The 17,405-nt window shown below is 35.7% G+C and overlaps 1 protein-coding gene across 3 annotated transcripts in view; it reads left to right on the top strand.

Annotated features, from left to right (window-relative positions):
* Positions 1 to 17,405, top strand: part of LOC138330356 (tumor protein p53-inducible protein 11-like) — a 166,480-nt gene that overhangs the window by 58,330 nt on the left and 90,745 nt on the right. The window contains exon 1 of one of the 3 annotated variants that reach the window (XM_069277929.1): positions 11,255 to 11,854. The exons of 1 other annotated variant lie outside the window; for it this stretch is intronic. In XM_069277929.1, coding sequence (XP_069134030.1) covers positions 11,664 to 11,854 — 191 coding nt within the window. In that variant the 5' untranslated portion in view covers positions 11,255 to 11,663. Of the gene's footprint in view, positions 1 to 11,254; positions 11,855 to 17,405 lie in introns of those variants that run through there. One more of the 3 variants, XM_069277930.1, reaches the window with a different exon arrangement.

Below are 17,405 nucleotides of genomic sequence, written 5' to 3'. Positions count from 1 at the left end.
GTCGTCTTGTGATAGTGTGTTTTGGGAAGCTGTGGTATGTTGTGTTGTATCTCCTTGTGATAGTGTGTTTTGGGAGGCTGTGGTATGTTAGTGTTGGTCGTTCTTGTGATAGTGTGTTTTGGGAGGCTGTGGTATATTCGTATTGTGGCTCCTTGTGACAGTGGAACTCTTGCCTTTTAATTTATATAGTGCTAAGCCTGGTTAAACAAGAACAGGATCTCCATATTGCAAGTGAGCAACACGATCTCATTGGATACTGATGTCTCACTTGCATTGGCAATCTGAAAACGAGCAGGTCAGTGTTGCCTTCACAGTACAGGTCCCTATCACTCAGCAGACAGCAAATGGTTCTTTGACTCAATTGATAGAGCCATGGAATTTCACCATATGTGGTTTCTGGATTGGTCCAGGACTTGACAGTATTATTTCTTTAATTGCTTCATGGTACGGATGACTTTTGTCTCGCCTTCATTACATCAAATTCAGGACTATTAAGAAACACTTGACATTGTGCAGATACATTATAAGTTTTGTCTGAGACATAACACAGAGGGAAGCCATCGACCAAACTTCCATACAAACTATGTGTAGAGAATCAAATTCTAATAACTCATTCACCCCTGAAAATTCATAATGAACTGGCCCATCCTTTGAATTGGAAAAGTTTAAATGTGTTTTCAGGGTTGAATGAGTTAATTAAGTCTTTGCATGCTCAGTCCAAATATCAATAGCAGAGAATTCTGGAATCTTCAGGTGTCAATAGCACAGGTGAAATTGAACGAGCCGTGTCGTTAAAATAGTCTAGTTGAAGTGTCAAGTAACGTAGAAACAAGACAATTGTTTTTATATTTCCATGAATGACATCTTGTGGTAATGAAAAGAACATAAAAAGGGTTAATGTTCATATAAAACTTGGTATAATCTCGTCATGAGTGGGCGCTCTGTCTCGTGACATAGGGTATACGATTGGTAAATGGGTACAGAGGAAATATCACCACAAGATGGCGCCACAGTAGAGAGTTGTTGCATAGTATTGTTTGTGAAGTTGGGGGAGAACAATACAAAATCCATTTTTATGGTCTCATCTGAGGAAATGGGGGAGGGAGCAGATTTTTGTGTCGATGTATCAGACTCCAGCGTCTATAATTGATGACCAGGCTAAGCTCAGCCGTTAATGCATTCGGCTAGTGTTCGGAGGTCCTAGCTAGGTTTAAATTTTAATTGTCTGGCAGTTACATTTCCTCCTCTCAAATAACACATATACTTGTCCTGTCCCATCACCTCCTATTGTGTCTTGTCCTGTTGCACATCATATTGAGGTTATCCTTTAAACTTATTACCCCTGGAGACACATTTAGACTTTTCTAGGTGCCTCGTTGGCGACTGTCATCCGACTTTTCAATCTTTTCCCTATAAATGACTTCTTCTCAAAAACCAAGAAGCCTAGAGACATAATGTTGCACTGTGGCATATTGATCAAGGACTGAAACAGCGCTAATCCAAAATGAAATTTCATAAGCTTAAGAAACATCAATCAAAGATATTGCCAATATTACAATAAAAATCCTGCATTATCTTTGATAGATTTTGTTATAATGCTAATCTCCAATAAATTTGGGGGAAACAACCAGAAATTCAAATAAATTAAAGCCCCGCATGTTGTCGTCCATTAACTCAATCCATAGTCTGTAGCATGCATCATGTAGTAACTATATATCAAGTCATGTTGGATTTCTTATGAACATTTTGGCTCATTTGGAATGGATTAATCCTTCTTTCATTCATTTGTGAAGAATAGGGGAATGCGCCAAATATTCGACCCAAAAAGTGCCATGAGTGATTTCATTACTTAACAAAATAAGTGGAACCAAATTTGGACTGTCCTTTCTTAAGCACATAGTAAGCCATAAATCAATTTGCAAAAAGAAATCAAATAAAGAAACTTATCTATTTTTCATCTTTTCAATCGGCATTAAATTCAAAGTCAGTGAAATTGAATAAGAGGCCTCAGGGGCTAATTACAGGGGTTTGGGTGCTTATTTGTTTGAATACGGTATTTGGAATTTAAATCATCGGCCTTAAAATTAAGCCTTGACTTTGTATGGTGCTACAATGCAACAACAAAAAAGTCACAAAACGTGTGAATCACATTGAAAGCTGTTTCATCTATTGAACTCCTTGTCGGCATGCAAACTGCAAAGAAGCGATTTATTTTATGGGTTTGTTATGAAAATTATGCTGGCAGTTTAATTGCAATTTAGTCTCCAAATTGTCTGTTCCCTAAGAAGTGTTTTGATTCCGAGATCATACCAAATGGGACACAGCATGCATCTTAATGTGTTTAATAGAAACTTTCAGAAAAGTTAAGTTTTACTTAAAAACACCAGAGATGATTTGCTTGCTAAGAAATATATTTTCAGAAAGGAAAAATACATATATAGATAGAAATACAAGCATTTTGTTTGTTTTGTTTGTTTGATTAATTAACGTCTATAAATACTTAACAGCTATGGTCATGTAAGGACGGCCTCCCATGTATGCGGTGTGTTGCGTGTATGTATTGTGCAGGTGAGTGTTTTGGGAGACTGCGGTATATTCATGTTGTGTCTTCTTGTATAGTGGAAACTGTTGCCCTTTTTATAGTGCTATATCACTGGAAGCATGCCGCCGAAGACACCAAGCAACACACCCCACCCGGTCACATTATACTGACAACGGGCGAACCAGTCGTCCCACTCCCTGTTTGCTGAGCGCTAATCAGGAGTAGAAACTACCACTTTTATAGACTTTGGTGTGTCTCGGCCAGGGGACAGAACCCAGAGCCTTCCTCACAGGGGCGAATGCTCAACTCAAGGCCAAAAGTGAGGCAGTGCCAAGGGAGGCATTAGGAAAGATAAAGTCAGTTAGGAAGAAGAGAAAAGATAAGATCCTAAATTTAGTCGCCTTTACGATCATGCAATAGGGGCAGCAGGTACAATTCTAACGCTTTACCTGCAGGGCATAAATACAAGCATCAAGTTTGAACAACTGCTGTACCAATTAATACTGTTAAGAAATCAAATATTCATGGTACAGACTAATTTTAACTACATCTTTGGTATCAATTTCTGGGGCTGATTTCAACTGACATTTTTGCAGCTCAAAAAAATATTGTGACTTTATACAGGCCGACAGACTATAATATTACCACGGGAAAAAAATTACTGTGTCGCGGTTAAATGTGATGGGGCAGGTTGGGGGGAGGTTATATTTAATTCTATTTGCGGTTTTCCTGAAATCTGTTAATTCAGAACATCGACAAAATATTTTGAATTTCACTATTGTTATGCAAAAGTGCAAATATTGCAAATAGAAGAATCAGTGTTTCATGAAATTAAAACCCAACGAATATATTTCATAAACGAAACCACAGAACATACGCTTCGCAAATTTAAAAAGCATTAAACAGTTACACATTTTAGCACAATCATAAAAAGCCTTTAATTTATAATCGTGGACCTCTCTTAAATTTTTGTTTCCGATTCATTGTTCAACAATAATGAATGAATTGAGAAAGAGATATTGCCAATATCAAAAAGAGGAAATAAGCTTGTCAAATGTTCCCGTCCTGTCCTTGCGAGTTGATGATGTTGTCTTTTATGTGACAGTCACTTGAATGTTTGATATGAATATAAACGACAGCTGATGTTGGCAGGTGTCGTTTCCGACGATCGTTTTGGCCATAGAAGTTAATAATGGACCCTGAGAAGCCATTTGTTACAGTGAAGGAAAAACGATCTTGCACAATTCAACCTGGATTTCCTGTGGCACAAGGAAATATTTGCAAATCATTTTCAAAATGAGGCATTTTTTTTGTGGTTACATTAAGATCAAATAGCTGCAGTGGCTAAATGGTTAAAGTGTCAGACATTTTACCAAAATTCCACCACAACTGGTGTCTTCAAGTTGAGGAATTTAAGGCGTATTGGAGTCTCAAAGGTACCCTTTGTTGGTCTTAAGGGGAACAATCTGGCCCTTAATTCACAATGCAGCAAAGCCTTAGAATTCACTTTTCCTGGTTTTCATACATATAAATCCGACTTTTATACCTTTATGAAAAAAACATCTGAGAAATTGACATATATGAAATCTGACGTAATCGTGACATCACAATAGACATTGATTGACAATTTTCTAAGTTTTTGATAGCTTCAAGTAAACCTTTTTTTTTCTAAAAATCTCATTTTTGCTCTGATGGGGATGAGAATTAACATAATATTTGAAATTAAGTCGCTGAAAAATATTGCTTCAAAATAGATTTCTGTGTTAATCGGTGCGGTGGTTATATTTTTAACATGGATTTGAACAGAAAGTATTGTTGGCAAATTAGGGGGATATTTTACAACCCAATGTACAGATATAGCTTGTTGGGAGACAGATTTCCTGTGTTTGACCTTGAAGCCTGTTGAAGGACAATGACGGAGTGAATTATGAGGTGATTATTGAATGTCTGGGTCAGATCTGAGCCCAATCTAACAACCTAACAAACACACAATGATAGAGTTATCTCCCCTTTCTAGTTGTGATAATGCCAATATAGAGTTGTAATGTAGTCCCTGAGAATCGATTGCCTGACCTTCCTTTCCCAGACAAAAATTTGATAGTGTTGACTGTCGCTTGAATTGAGAATTCTCTCCCTGACAAATTGACAAATTGACAAATGTCACTTCAATGTCTAAGCCATGCTTCATAAAAGATATGACTTAGATATATCAAACAAGACCATTAATATCTTACCCTTCCTCAGCTCAGTAATAACCCCTTCCTGTTCAATAATAACCCCTTCCAGCTCAGTAATAACCCCTTCCTGTTTACTATTAGGTCCCAGTTCAGTAATAACCCATTCCTGCTCAATAATAAGCCCACTGCTCACAAATAAGCCCCCTACATAGTAATCCCCCTGCTCAGTAATTCAAGCACTCTGTTCAGTAATAAAAGCCCCCATGTGCTCAGTAATAAGCCCCCTGTTCAGTAATAACCCTTTTCTGCTCAATAATAAGCCCACTGCTCACAAATAAGCCCCCTACATAGTAATCCCCTGCTCAGTAATTCAAGCACTCTGTTCAATAATAAGCCCCTATATGCTCAGTAATAAGCCCCCTGTTCAGTAATAACCCTTTCCTGCTCAATAATAAGCTCTCCTGCTAAGTAACAAGCCCTCTCTTGAATAACAATACCATCTGGATGGATATGTAGTTTTGACATTGGGCCTGACTGTCTTTTTAATCTAAAAAGGAAGTCTATTCAGGCTGTGATTGGTCAGGTTTTTTTTCCTGCATTGCCTTCAGATTTGCTATAAAATATATTCCATGGGTGGATATACCGTATTCGACCCAATAAGCGCCCATGTCCCTATAAGCGCCCCTCCCCCTTTTAGAGGCCTCAATTTCAATTGCCCAGGCATAAATAAGGACAAAAAATACATAAAACGGTATAAATTTGGAATAATTTTGACTTATTAGCACCTTTTCATTTTTATCCCTGGGCGCTTATTGGATTGAATACGGTAATTACAGTTGTAGTTACCTCAGGAGTATCAAGGATTTAAAAAGTTAACCCGTGTTTCAGGATAATAAATAATGTGAAGGTTGAAATATCAAATAACAATATAGTAAATATGCTGGTAGGATAAAATCAGTTTTGGACCATAACACGTTGTGCATGCAGGTTCTGGTTAACGCATGAAATCGATACAAGCGCCAATAGCAAATCTAGCCACAATAAAATTAGATAAATTGACTGTTATGCTCATTCTTATGCAAACATAAAGATTTACCGTTAAATTTGCTCCGAGTATTGTTCTATAATTATCAAATTAAAACACATAGTAGCAATTTAGTGGGGGATTTGCCAGGAGCTATATCACTTCAATTCTGTATTTGCATATCACAGAGTTATCCACCCTTGCGAGCAGGTATTGATTCTGACATCATGTGTTTGTAAGCGTAACATCGTACTTTTTAGAGAAAAAAGATGTTAATCATATCCCTCGCAATACAATAATGTCATAATGGATACCTTCCTACCGACATGGGAGGTACCTCTCTAATAAGCAAATTCGGAATACCCACTCCTTATAAAGTTCTCTCCCCTTTTTCATAAGGCCTCAATTTAATTCCCTTAACTGGAATAAATTAAATTTATCTGAAGTGCAAACTGAAAAATATGAATACTTTGAAAATTCTTTGTTTTATGATTAAAATTTTGTGCAATTATTTTGTCGATTGTATTAGGTATTAATTAGTTTCGTTAAGGGGGATGCCCGCCCACTCAAATTTCTATAGTTTTCAAACAACATACCTAATGTGTATAAACAGGTTTTAAGTGTCAAAAATCTTCATTTTATGTTCTGAACTTTCTTCAGTTTTCACTTGCCATTTTAACTGTTGATCTCTAAGTAAGTTTTAATTCAATTTTACTATAATTCTGAAGTCATTTAACGACCAGCTTTTCAATGGAGCATCTCTAGAATAAATGTCGGTACTGTTTATTAGGTTGAAAAGTGTTCCATTAAGAAAATCAATGGTATATCTACAAGGATTTAGTGCGCCAGAATAGATTTGGGTCCGCAATGCCACCATCTAGATGAACATTAAACTTAAGTTCAGCTATGTTAATGTAGCTGATTGCAAATAAAAATTGTTTGTGAAATACTTCAGAGCTATCTGATCCTAGAATGTTATGCCTGCAGGAGCTTCAAGGTCTGCTGTAAAGTTTTAAAATTCCAAACGGAATTTAACGATCTCTACCACGGAGCGAGATGTTATCTTCGAATTAGTTGCCAATATCTTGCATTATTTTTCCAAAATATTTTGAATTGCTGATATAATGAAGATGTGTATAATTAGTATAAAAAAGTATGTGCGTAACCAAAATTTCACCTTCACACGATTTTATGCATATTTTGAATGGTTACTATGGCAACTAGAACTCAATTGATAGAAAACTACCTTCATAGATGATTCATGGATATACTACATATTTCAAATACAATAGCTTAATTTCGTAACACTTAGTTGAAAAATTTATGGATTTGCGTGCTGATAATTAAGGGCCCAAGCCGTACATGTATTGTCCTTTGGCGAGGTTAACTTAAATTATATCTTATGCAATAACACAACCCTAGAGTGACCTGAGAACAGCACCATGATACTGTTAAAGCAATATCTTGTACACTGTGTGGACAGTAAAATAACATGCTGAGATCATGTATTATAACATTTTGTTATGGAGAGTCGAGCAAGGATACAAAAGGCTACGATTTTACACGATGATATCTGCCGCAAAGCTTTGGGTGGCCATCGCAGCAGTCTCAGATTTCTCCAATACATCATACCAGGGGAACCAACAGGTCTTGGCTAAATACAGTTTGAATTTGACTTTTTGTGTTGTTCATGACATTTTCACTGAAACCCCTCAATGTAACCTTACCAAATGCAGTTGACATTCACCAGTGCATGAACTACCATATCTGCTTATTTTGATGTCATTATCATATTGTGACATCCCAATTGTTGTGCTAGAGATTATGGACATGGCTGTTTGATCCTTGATGATCATGAATTTTTTATTTATCATAGATGCTTAATCTCATTAAATTTTTCTAAAATGTAAATAAGTATTGAAGTGCCTTAAAGTGCGTAAAAAACCCTTCATGTTGAATTTCTTACTGTCTAGCTGGCATTCGAAATATGTTATCGGAAATCCACTAGCTGGAACATATATTGGGTGTTATGTTTCCATTCCAAGGTGTTTATTTCAGAAAATGATGTCAGCACATCATGATTGATTTCAAATAGATATTGATCATTTCGTAGTATTCCTGTAGAAAAATTTACCTCTTAGTCGATGTGATAATGACCCGTATTATCATGTTATTGGGGATTTTCATTTCAGCAATTAACACTATCATCTAGTTATAATGTTCCGCTTCATTTACTGACTTCCTTTAATTTGAATGTGTTAGCACTGACGTACATTCATGCTGTTACAGTATCTTCTTAACCAACATGGCGGCCCATCATTTTGGATTGAGTCACATCTGCAATAACAACATCGAAAAAATCTTTTGCTTAAATGTGTTTACCATTTAACGTTTGCTTGGGATTCATATCTTTTCTGGCCATATCAAGGTCTGTTTTTTTTATCCCAGTAGAATTCTATATACAAAATCTGACTCTGTCATATATTTCAAAATTAAGAAGTCTGTGTCTCTGTTGAAATGTTTCTCCAATTCTCTAAAATCCAACTGGATATAGAATACAATTTTTCGTTCATCGGAATTGTATCTGATACAATCTATGTTTGATAAGATTTTTGGTCAATTTTGAAGAATATCCAATTGGATTCAAATAAAAAAAAATTCTGGTTTTCCAATCAGAATCTGAATCTGAATTCTGTATATGTTGCAACAGTCAGGCTTAAAAGCTGGTGGAAAGCCAGAGTACCCAGGCAAAAACCATTGACCAGCAGTCAGTACCCGGTAACCACTCGGCCACAATAACCTCATTTGTCAAAATACTGGAAAATAAAATTTGATTAAGATTTACATTCTCTCATAATTAATTCATGACTAAGCTAATTAACTGCATAAAGGTAATCACTTAGAACAATCAGTGCCTCAATTTTCAAACGATAATCTTCACCATCTTTTATCAACCATCTGGAATAAGTGCATGCATGCTCAAATTCGTTTTCCGACAGGAATCACCGTCATGTGGACTTAACTTTTATGGATTTTTTCCTGAAATCGGAAATGTTTTTCTTTCCATCTGTATCATTATCAAGACTCACCTAGGAAACCGTTCTGAAAATGTCACAGCCCTCCGGGCAAGATATCGGAGCTCTTTAGTGTGTTGTTTTGCAAGATGTCCACGATTTCTAATTTACGGTTGACTGCCTCAGAAAAAATTCTTCTCAAATTCATGCTAATTAATGAAGCCATTCTTGATTGATTATGGTGTATGATGATCTGTGAACTGTAAATTACCCTCCAGGTAAAACAGTAGAATTTTTCACTTGCTCTTCATAAAGAGCATCATTGTCCTAAACTTTAAATAGGCGGAGTCATATAGGCAATAAACCAGCAACTAACTAAATTTATCATTTTGTAATTTCTCTCATGGCACATGCCAACAATTAAAGTTTTAATTTAGACACTTTCGTCTTTGTCTTAGGAGGAAAGCAATCAGGTCCTCTTGACATTTCAGATACATAAAATGAAATAAAAACAATATTTATCGTTTTCACACAATGGTTACAAGGTGTCTAAATTGAGAATAAATACAGTTTTTTGTCTTTTACACAAAATGATGGGACGAGGCTTATTTGAGAATAAATACAGTATTTAACATTTACACCAAATAGTGGAACATTTTGCAAAATAAATATGGTAATCATGGAGAAAAACGCCTTTCTAGTTTGTCACATATGTCGAATATATAGAAGTTAGGTGTTAATTGCCATCACACGATTGTGCCATATTATAGCCTAGTATTTCTAATCAATTAGCAATCAGAATCGCCCAACTGTGAATTAGTATCACGTTTCCTGTACAGTTCATCAATTTGATTGGACGTGAGTTGTCTATCAAATCTATTTCATCTTGTAAATTTCACCGAGTATATTCATAGAAATCTTGAAAGTGACTGTTATCCGATTATTTTGTCAGTAAAAAAAAATCAGGCCTTAGGATCATAAAATAAGTCAAAAATTGTCTGATAAGTTTAGATTTAGCCAATCAAATATGATGTTACAAAAGTCCAAAACATAAGTCTAAGATTCTTTCATGATCCTTGAGCCTACCTGATGTTTCAAAAGAGTAAATAATGTACAGTTAAGCCTGTCTATAGAGACCACCCAAGGGACAGGGGGAAAGTGGTCTTTATAGACAGGTGGTCTTTATACACAGGACAAATTGTGTTATAAATGATCATTTGGGACCCAAAGAAAGCGGTCATTATAAGCAGGTGGTCTTTATACACAGGTCAAATTGTGTTATAAATGATCACTTGGGACCCAAAGAAAGTGGTCATTATAAGCAGGTGGTCTTTATACACAGGACAAATTGTGTTATAAATGATCACTTGGGACCCAAAGAAAGTGGTCATTATAAGCAGGTGGTCGTTATACACAGGTAGTCACTAATGCAGGTTTCACTGTATATAATTTACACTGTATCCCACATGAGATGGATAAAAATGTCCCAATAAGTTTTGTCAACATACATTTTATGCATGCATATAAAATGTCAATTAAATGTCTAGCATTAAAACATATGATACGGTATATATATCAAAATCATTTTGATCAACAGATAAAAAATGAAAGTGACATAATATGTGATGTAATGCTTTGATTATGTGAAGATCAAATAACATTGTATGATTACGTGTACCATTAGGCGTTCAGTAATTGGTTCTGAGCGACCTTACATATACTCGGCATTCTGTTGACTTGCTTCCATTAAATTTAATTGCCATGCCTTGATTAATGGTGCAATGTGATTGGAACATGTCGCCATGTTAATGTCACACGAACCAGGACAATTCTTGAGTCAGATTTTTTTTCGGAGCCATGCAGCATCCGAGAGTTTATAGGCGATAGAAAACCAGATTTTTCTTAATGTTTGCAGTACATGCTGGCAGTTCTATTTACCAGCATTCTCCATTATATATTCAAAAATAGACAGAATGGTTCCTGTACAAGTTCTAATTGGCTTGAGTTTGAGGTAAAATGTTTCAGTATTCTAGACCAGTATCCCATCGATGAGTTGAGATGTTCGAAGACAGGCAGTTATTTCTACTGAAGTTGATACTTATAATATACATAGCGAGGGCCTCAATCGAGTCAGTATCTAAAATGATGTACAGTACTTCAGATTCATTAGGCTGTAACCCAGTGTTTATCCAAGCAAGCCGTTAGTGCCAAGTTGTCCTTGTGCAGTGTAGGCACTGTTGGGAATATGGCATATAGGCCCTCCCATAGGAGAATGGCCAGCTCGGATCGCTGATAGGGGATGTCGTCCGCTATTGGAGAGTCCGACTCAGGTGGATTATTACTAGGAAGAGGTTCAGCAGTCAGCGATCTCCACCACTGCTACAGAATCTAACCTATCTGCTATCCGAGATTTGATATCGGAAAAAACATTACATGTGGGAAATTCTTGTGATAATAAATACAAAAGGATATTTTTGGGATTAAGTTCGTGGTTAAGAGCTTTTTCATTGACAGAATTCCGTAGAAACACAACATTGTGTGTTTACACAGGAGTTTTTCCTCTGGTGATTCTATCTTGATTCATAATATTATTGGAAAATTGTGTGAGCATCTGGTGAGTGCTCTAATATATAAACTGTGAATGACTGTGATTTCTCAATTAGAGACATAAATTTGATCAGTACAGTCAGGCTACAGATTACTTTTGGATTTTATTTTCAATTACATCTACAATTTTTAGTGCTCTGATCATTTTTAAGAAACATCTACATTTTTCATTGCTTGGATTTGTTTTACCAACAATCATTATATTCTTGGTATGTTTTTTAAACATACAAATTTAATTTAAGTGGTTCAAATTTTTTAGTGCTTGAAATTTCTTATCTAATTGGATTTTTTATCTCATCATGGAAAACAGTAAGATTAATGAATCAAAAGCAGAAAAGATCCTGGGAAAGACTACTGAAACTGCTTCAGGGAACAGTGAAAGCTCCTCAACAGGTGCTCAGTCCCCGGGGGTGGGGATCAACTCCTCCGGGGGTAGTACCACACAGCCACAACCCACTCGTAGGATGCCTCATCTACACAAACTTGAGAAGTAAGTTTTATTTATTTCCCAACATTTTGTATCACAATATGATGCTGTCCCAAACTGAAAATTGTCAGAGCAATTCAGCTTTTTTTCTGTTTATTCTCTTTCCCTTTGTTTCTTTTCTTTCTTTCTTTTCTTTCTTTCTTTCTTTCTTTCTTTCTTTCTTTCTTTCTTTCTTTCTTTCTTTTCTTTCTTTCTATTTTTTTTCGATATTGATACTTTCTTTTTTGAATGTAAAGCACATTAAGAACATGTTGAATGTGGATAATAATTGAAGCCAACACAATACTGTTAAAGAAAATTCAGGTGACAAAAAAAATGATGCCCCACAAAAAAAAGTTTTGTGGAATGGTCAAAATAATGTCACAAAAATACTGCATTAGAAACAATATTTTGGAAAATCACATAGTATTTTACCTTTAAAAAAACCAGGTTATTTATAAAGAGATTGAAAACTATCGATGATTGGTGTATTTGAGTTCAATGAACTCAAAAGTTGAAGATAGACAGAAAAGTGATATGGTCCCCTTGCTGTGTGACTTTAGCCCATAACCTTATCAACTTTAAATTGGCCTGTATCATGGTTTACTGCCCTCATGACTGTACTAATTGCTAGATTTTGTTTGATCACTATATGATCAATATTTTTGCTTATTGCCAATTCATAAGGATTGCCTATTGCTTTCATTTTCAGCTAATTAACTCGAGTAAAACACGGCCATAACGAACCTCTAGGACCAACAAAATCACTTTGTTATAAAGATAGATCCTTATACACCTATTACAGGTGTCTTATGTGAACCTTAACGGGGAATGAAGATTACGTTACAACCACAATTTCATTGTAAGCCTGTTCGCTATAAATGTGTTTTACTGTATTTCTTGTCTGTGATCTGTGATTTTTCTGATGACGGTTGGCCTAGCCATCGTAAACATGTAATCCAATTAATAACCACAAATTTACGGAATCTTTGGTGTTGATGTTCCATCCTTCTTCATACTTGTGTTTCTGCATCTTTTCTGAAACGCTGTTAGAAGACACTGGAATCGGCTACTGATCCCTCGACTGTCAATATAACTACCCACAATATGAAATACCTACAGGACATTGAAAACCTCTGATTTCAATTTATTTTTACTTGTGAAATTTTGTAAGGATAGTGTCACCTACCTGACTCTGACTATTAATGCTTTGTCTCATTGAATTCGTGATTAGTTTACCACCTTAATAACTCTACCTATTGTTAAGTCGGGTCACACTGACTTAAACACCTTCATTTTCGTATTTGACCCAATAAGCAACGAAGGCGCGTAAGTAATTGAAAGATGATAAAGGGCGCTAATATAGGACCAATATCCTTTCACAAAATTGTGACACAAAGTAAGTCATAAATCAATTTGCAATAGAAATCAAATAAACAAACTGTTGGTTGCCATATTTTCAGCATTATTAGCACTTTGGATAAGTGAAATTGAGGGTTCAGAAAGAGAGGGGCGCTAATACTAGGTCAAATACGGTAAGTCAATGATTTACTGCCTATGTGACTATTACTAGGCTTCATCTCAATAGGTTGGAGTCTGTGTATAAGCCTTATAAGCCAACTCGAGTTTTGTATTTTTTATACCCATTAGGGCCAACACTCGGCTCAAGTTATTATCTACTGTGTTCGTCGTTAAGTAAACGCAGTTAAGGTACTAATTATGAAATTGTTTTTATTGATTTATACAACTAAGCTAAAATGTACGTATAGGACATAATTATCAATATTTTATTTCTAAAGTGAAAGTGACAATTAATTTTCTAGCTGATAATTGTTAGGCGCGCCATCCATCACAGTTTGTTTTCTTACATGGTTGTTGATCTTAAGTGATAATTAGTTATTGTCAGCTTTCATTTCAATTTCCTCCCCTATCCTCTTGCGTCATCCCATAGCCAACCATCCCTTTTCTCACCCCCACCACTACCAACCCCTCCCCTTTACCATCCCATTAAACCTACCATCCTCTCCCCAACCCAACCCCACACCCCTTTCCCCTTCCCCACCCTCACACCACTTATCACCTCCCCACCCTCACACCACCATCTTATAGCCAATATGATCCCCTCCCCACCCTCGGACAACTAATCCCCTCCCCACCCTGCACACCACCATCTTATAGCCATATGATCCCCTACCCCACCCTCACACCACAACCCCTTTCCCAATAGCCTACCCCCACCCCACACACCATCAACCTCCTTTACCCATATTATAAAATTTTTGCTATTTCCACACCAACCCCACCCCCACCAGTATATTCTCAAAATATTGCTCATTCCTGTCCTTTTGAAAGGAATTCACCCCACCCCCAAACACACAAACACTTTCTACCTATAAGTTCTATAAATGTTCCAGTTAAGCTTCCATACACTACCCTCAATGTCACAGGGTTATTTAAGTTCAGTCATACAAATGTATTTTGATAACAAATGAAATGTGATGTTCATTCCACCATCATGTAATTTGTTTAATTTACTAACTGATCAACATTTTCTCTAGAAATAACATTGTATTTATGTATCTAAAAGAACTTATTTAGATAACTGGTTGTTGACCTTGTATGGAGATGAAAATATTTTGATAGACGTGCCAAATAGGTTTGCAATTTTAAGTAGTTTTGGAATACTTGTCAAATATCTTTAGAGATATAAATCAAATTATGTTCATTTGGTTGGAAGGTTAATTTTTGTAAACTTTTACTATTGCCAAATGTCCTTTTAAAGATTACATGAAACAGAGATATCTTAAGATAAGAAGTGAAATTAAAATCTTTGATATGAAAATAAGGGCTTGGGTTTTATTAGTTCAACATCCTATTAACAGCCAGGATCATGTAAGGATGTGCCAGGTTTGTAGGTGGAGAAAAGCAGGAATACCCAGAAAAAAACCACCGACCAGTGATAAGTACCTGGCTACTGCCCCACATGGGATTCAAACTTGAGACCCAAAGGTGGAGGGCTTGTGGTATCCATGAAAATAAGCATAACTGTTGCAGCAAGTATATTGAAATTGACATCAAGTGTCTATTCATTTCCATTACTAATTAATGGTGCAGCTACAATTTTGAAATTGACATCAAATGTGCATTTTTATCCCTAACAATGTTGTGTGTATGAAGTATGTGTGTTTTGGGAGACTGCAGTATATTCGTTTCTTTGTGCATCATTGTAATAGTGGAACTTTTACTTTTTATAGTGTAATCCCACTGAAGCATACCACCAGAAATAGAAGTAACTGTAACTGCAAGTACCCCACTAAGTCACAGGCTCGGGTCCTACCCTCTGGCCTAGACTCACCATAGTTTTTAAAAATAGTGGTTGATTGGGTGGCGTAGTGGTTAAGCCACTCGCCTTTCACCTAGCCGGCCGGGGTTCGATAACCCGGCACGGACGTGAAAAGGTTAGGGGTCACCTGCCCGATCACGTGGGTTTTCTCTGGGCACTCCAGTTTCCTCCCACACTAAGACCCCTCGCGCACTTACATCCGGGCCATCAAGAGTGATTTACATAAGTTGTATAACTTGTTTCGTTAATGATGTAAAATAAATAATATTTATATTTATAAAAATAGTGGTTTCTGCTTCTGCTTTGTGGTCAGAATAAAGATTACAAAAATAATGCTTCGGTGAGATAGCACTGTAAAAAAGGTGGAGTACTGCAATATAATTTTTGAAAGAGCTCTAGGTTTAATTTTGAGGTTGAGAATTATTTGTGTTGACTTCTCTGATTCAAGAGGGAGTTTAGTGCTCTCAACTAGAGCTTTGCATGGCCTCAGCTTGGATTCGTTTGGGTCATGAAGTGCTTTAATGAAAACAGAATGGGTTGAGTAAAACTTGTTGTAATCTCTAGTATCGCGGACATTTTTTTTTGTCACCACTGCCAATATATTAAAATTGATTTTTAGACAATTTCAAAGACAATAGAAGTAAAACGGAAAAAAATCTAAAGCGTAATCACTAAAACTGCACTGAATAATACACTTTTGTTGATGTCACTATTGCGCGAGTGCAAACTTTATCAATAAAAACAGCATTACTGCTCAAAGCTTTCATCAGATGAAGCATATCTCTATACAATATAGGAGATCTTGTCAATATCCGAAAAGTGGAGCATTTTCATCGTATTCAGCTTGAACCTATATATCCATCAATTTGTGTAATGCCTTGTAATTTATACGTTGACATTGTATCAGCATGTCATTATAAGTTCGTTAAGATTACCCAACTAATGAGCTAGTGTGCTACATAACGAACTGATATATTGATCAATTGTGTAAGCCAAATGTTAATTGCAATTTATAAGGCCAGGTTACGATGTATGATTATATAAATGTGGTAATCGAAATTAAGGATATATATTTCAGGGCTAAGTGATTATCGTTTCATATCTGTTATTCAATAAATGGATTAATTTGTATCTATTTCGAGTGATAAACATAGCGATATATCGAGCCACCTGATCCCCCTTAGCCATTTTAAGTCTGAACACTGAATGGAAAAAAAACCAATACCATAGTTTGATATAAAATATAAATTGTCATGTAATATGGAACTATTTTCCTGTTCTTGTTATGTAAATATGAGGGGAAAAAAACATCGGTTTCAAACACACAGCAGACCTCTCCCTTCTATATATTAGAAGTCCCTGTGGTTAAAATATTTAAGTGATATTTATTCTCCCTAGCCTTATATAAACAAACAAACCCCATACTTGCCAACTTTTTAAAATTCCCATAAGGCTACTTTCACATTTTAAACTTTTAACCTCAAGAAAGTCTTCTTTGTAACCCCCTATGAAGAAATTGTATATAATATGCGATTTATAATTATGATATGGATATCGTTTTTGTTTTGTTTACTTATTGGAATCAAAGCATATGCATATATAGCTGTATTTATTGGGGCCGCGGTAGCCGAGTGGTTACAATGTCTCATTTATATATTACCACAATCCCTCCACCTCTGGGTCGCAAGTTCGAATCCCATGTGGGGCAATTGCCAGGTATTCAATAACAGATATACTCTCAATACAAAATTTATACAAAAGATTATGAATTAAAGCTTCGAAGACGATACGAAAAGTGTTAAAATAAAACTATGGCTAAAATAAGTACATTAACAGTATATTCATTTCTACTGATGATTTTTTAGATTTTGTCTGTTATTTCAAACCTGCGATATGAAAAATATATGTGATTTAGATTAGTGTGTGTTGCCAAGGACATCATATTAGCCATGTACATCAATTGTGAATGTTGCTATGGAAATGTACATAAGTTTTTAACGTTGTCAGTTGCTTTTTTTAGTGATGTTCTGTTTCTATGGAGATTCAAACTAATAAAGTTTAGTTATCACTTTAAGTATACTTTGACAGCTCATAATTTTCTTTACGTCATCGGAAAACAATGAGAAAAACTACCATAAAAGAAAAATAATCAAAAAATGAAGCGCAATGAAACTTACCTTGAATATAAAATAAATGTATTGATTTGCTAAAATGGTATTTTCTCGCAGAATT

The sequence above is a fragment of the Argopecten irradians genome, chromosome 8 (genome assembly GCF_041381155.1).
Source record: "Argopecten irradians isolate NY chromosome 8, Ai_NY, whole genome shotgun sequence".
NCBI lineage: Eukaryota > Metazoa > Mollusca > Bivalvia > Pectinida > Pectinidae > Argopecten > Argopecten irradians.
This window is presented reverse-complemented; position numbering and strand designations above follow the sequence as displayed.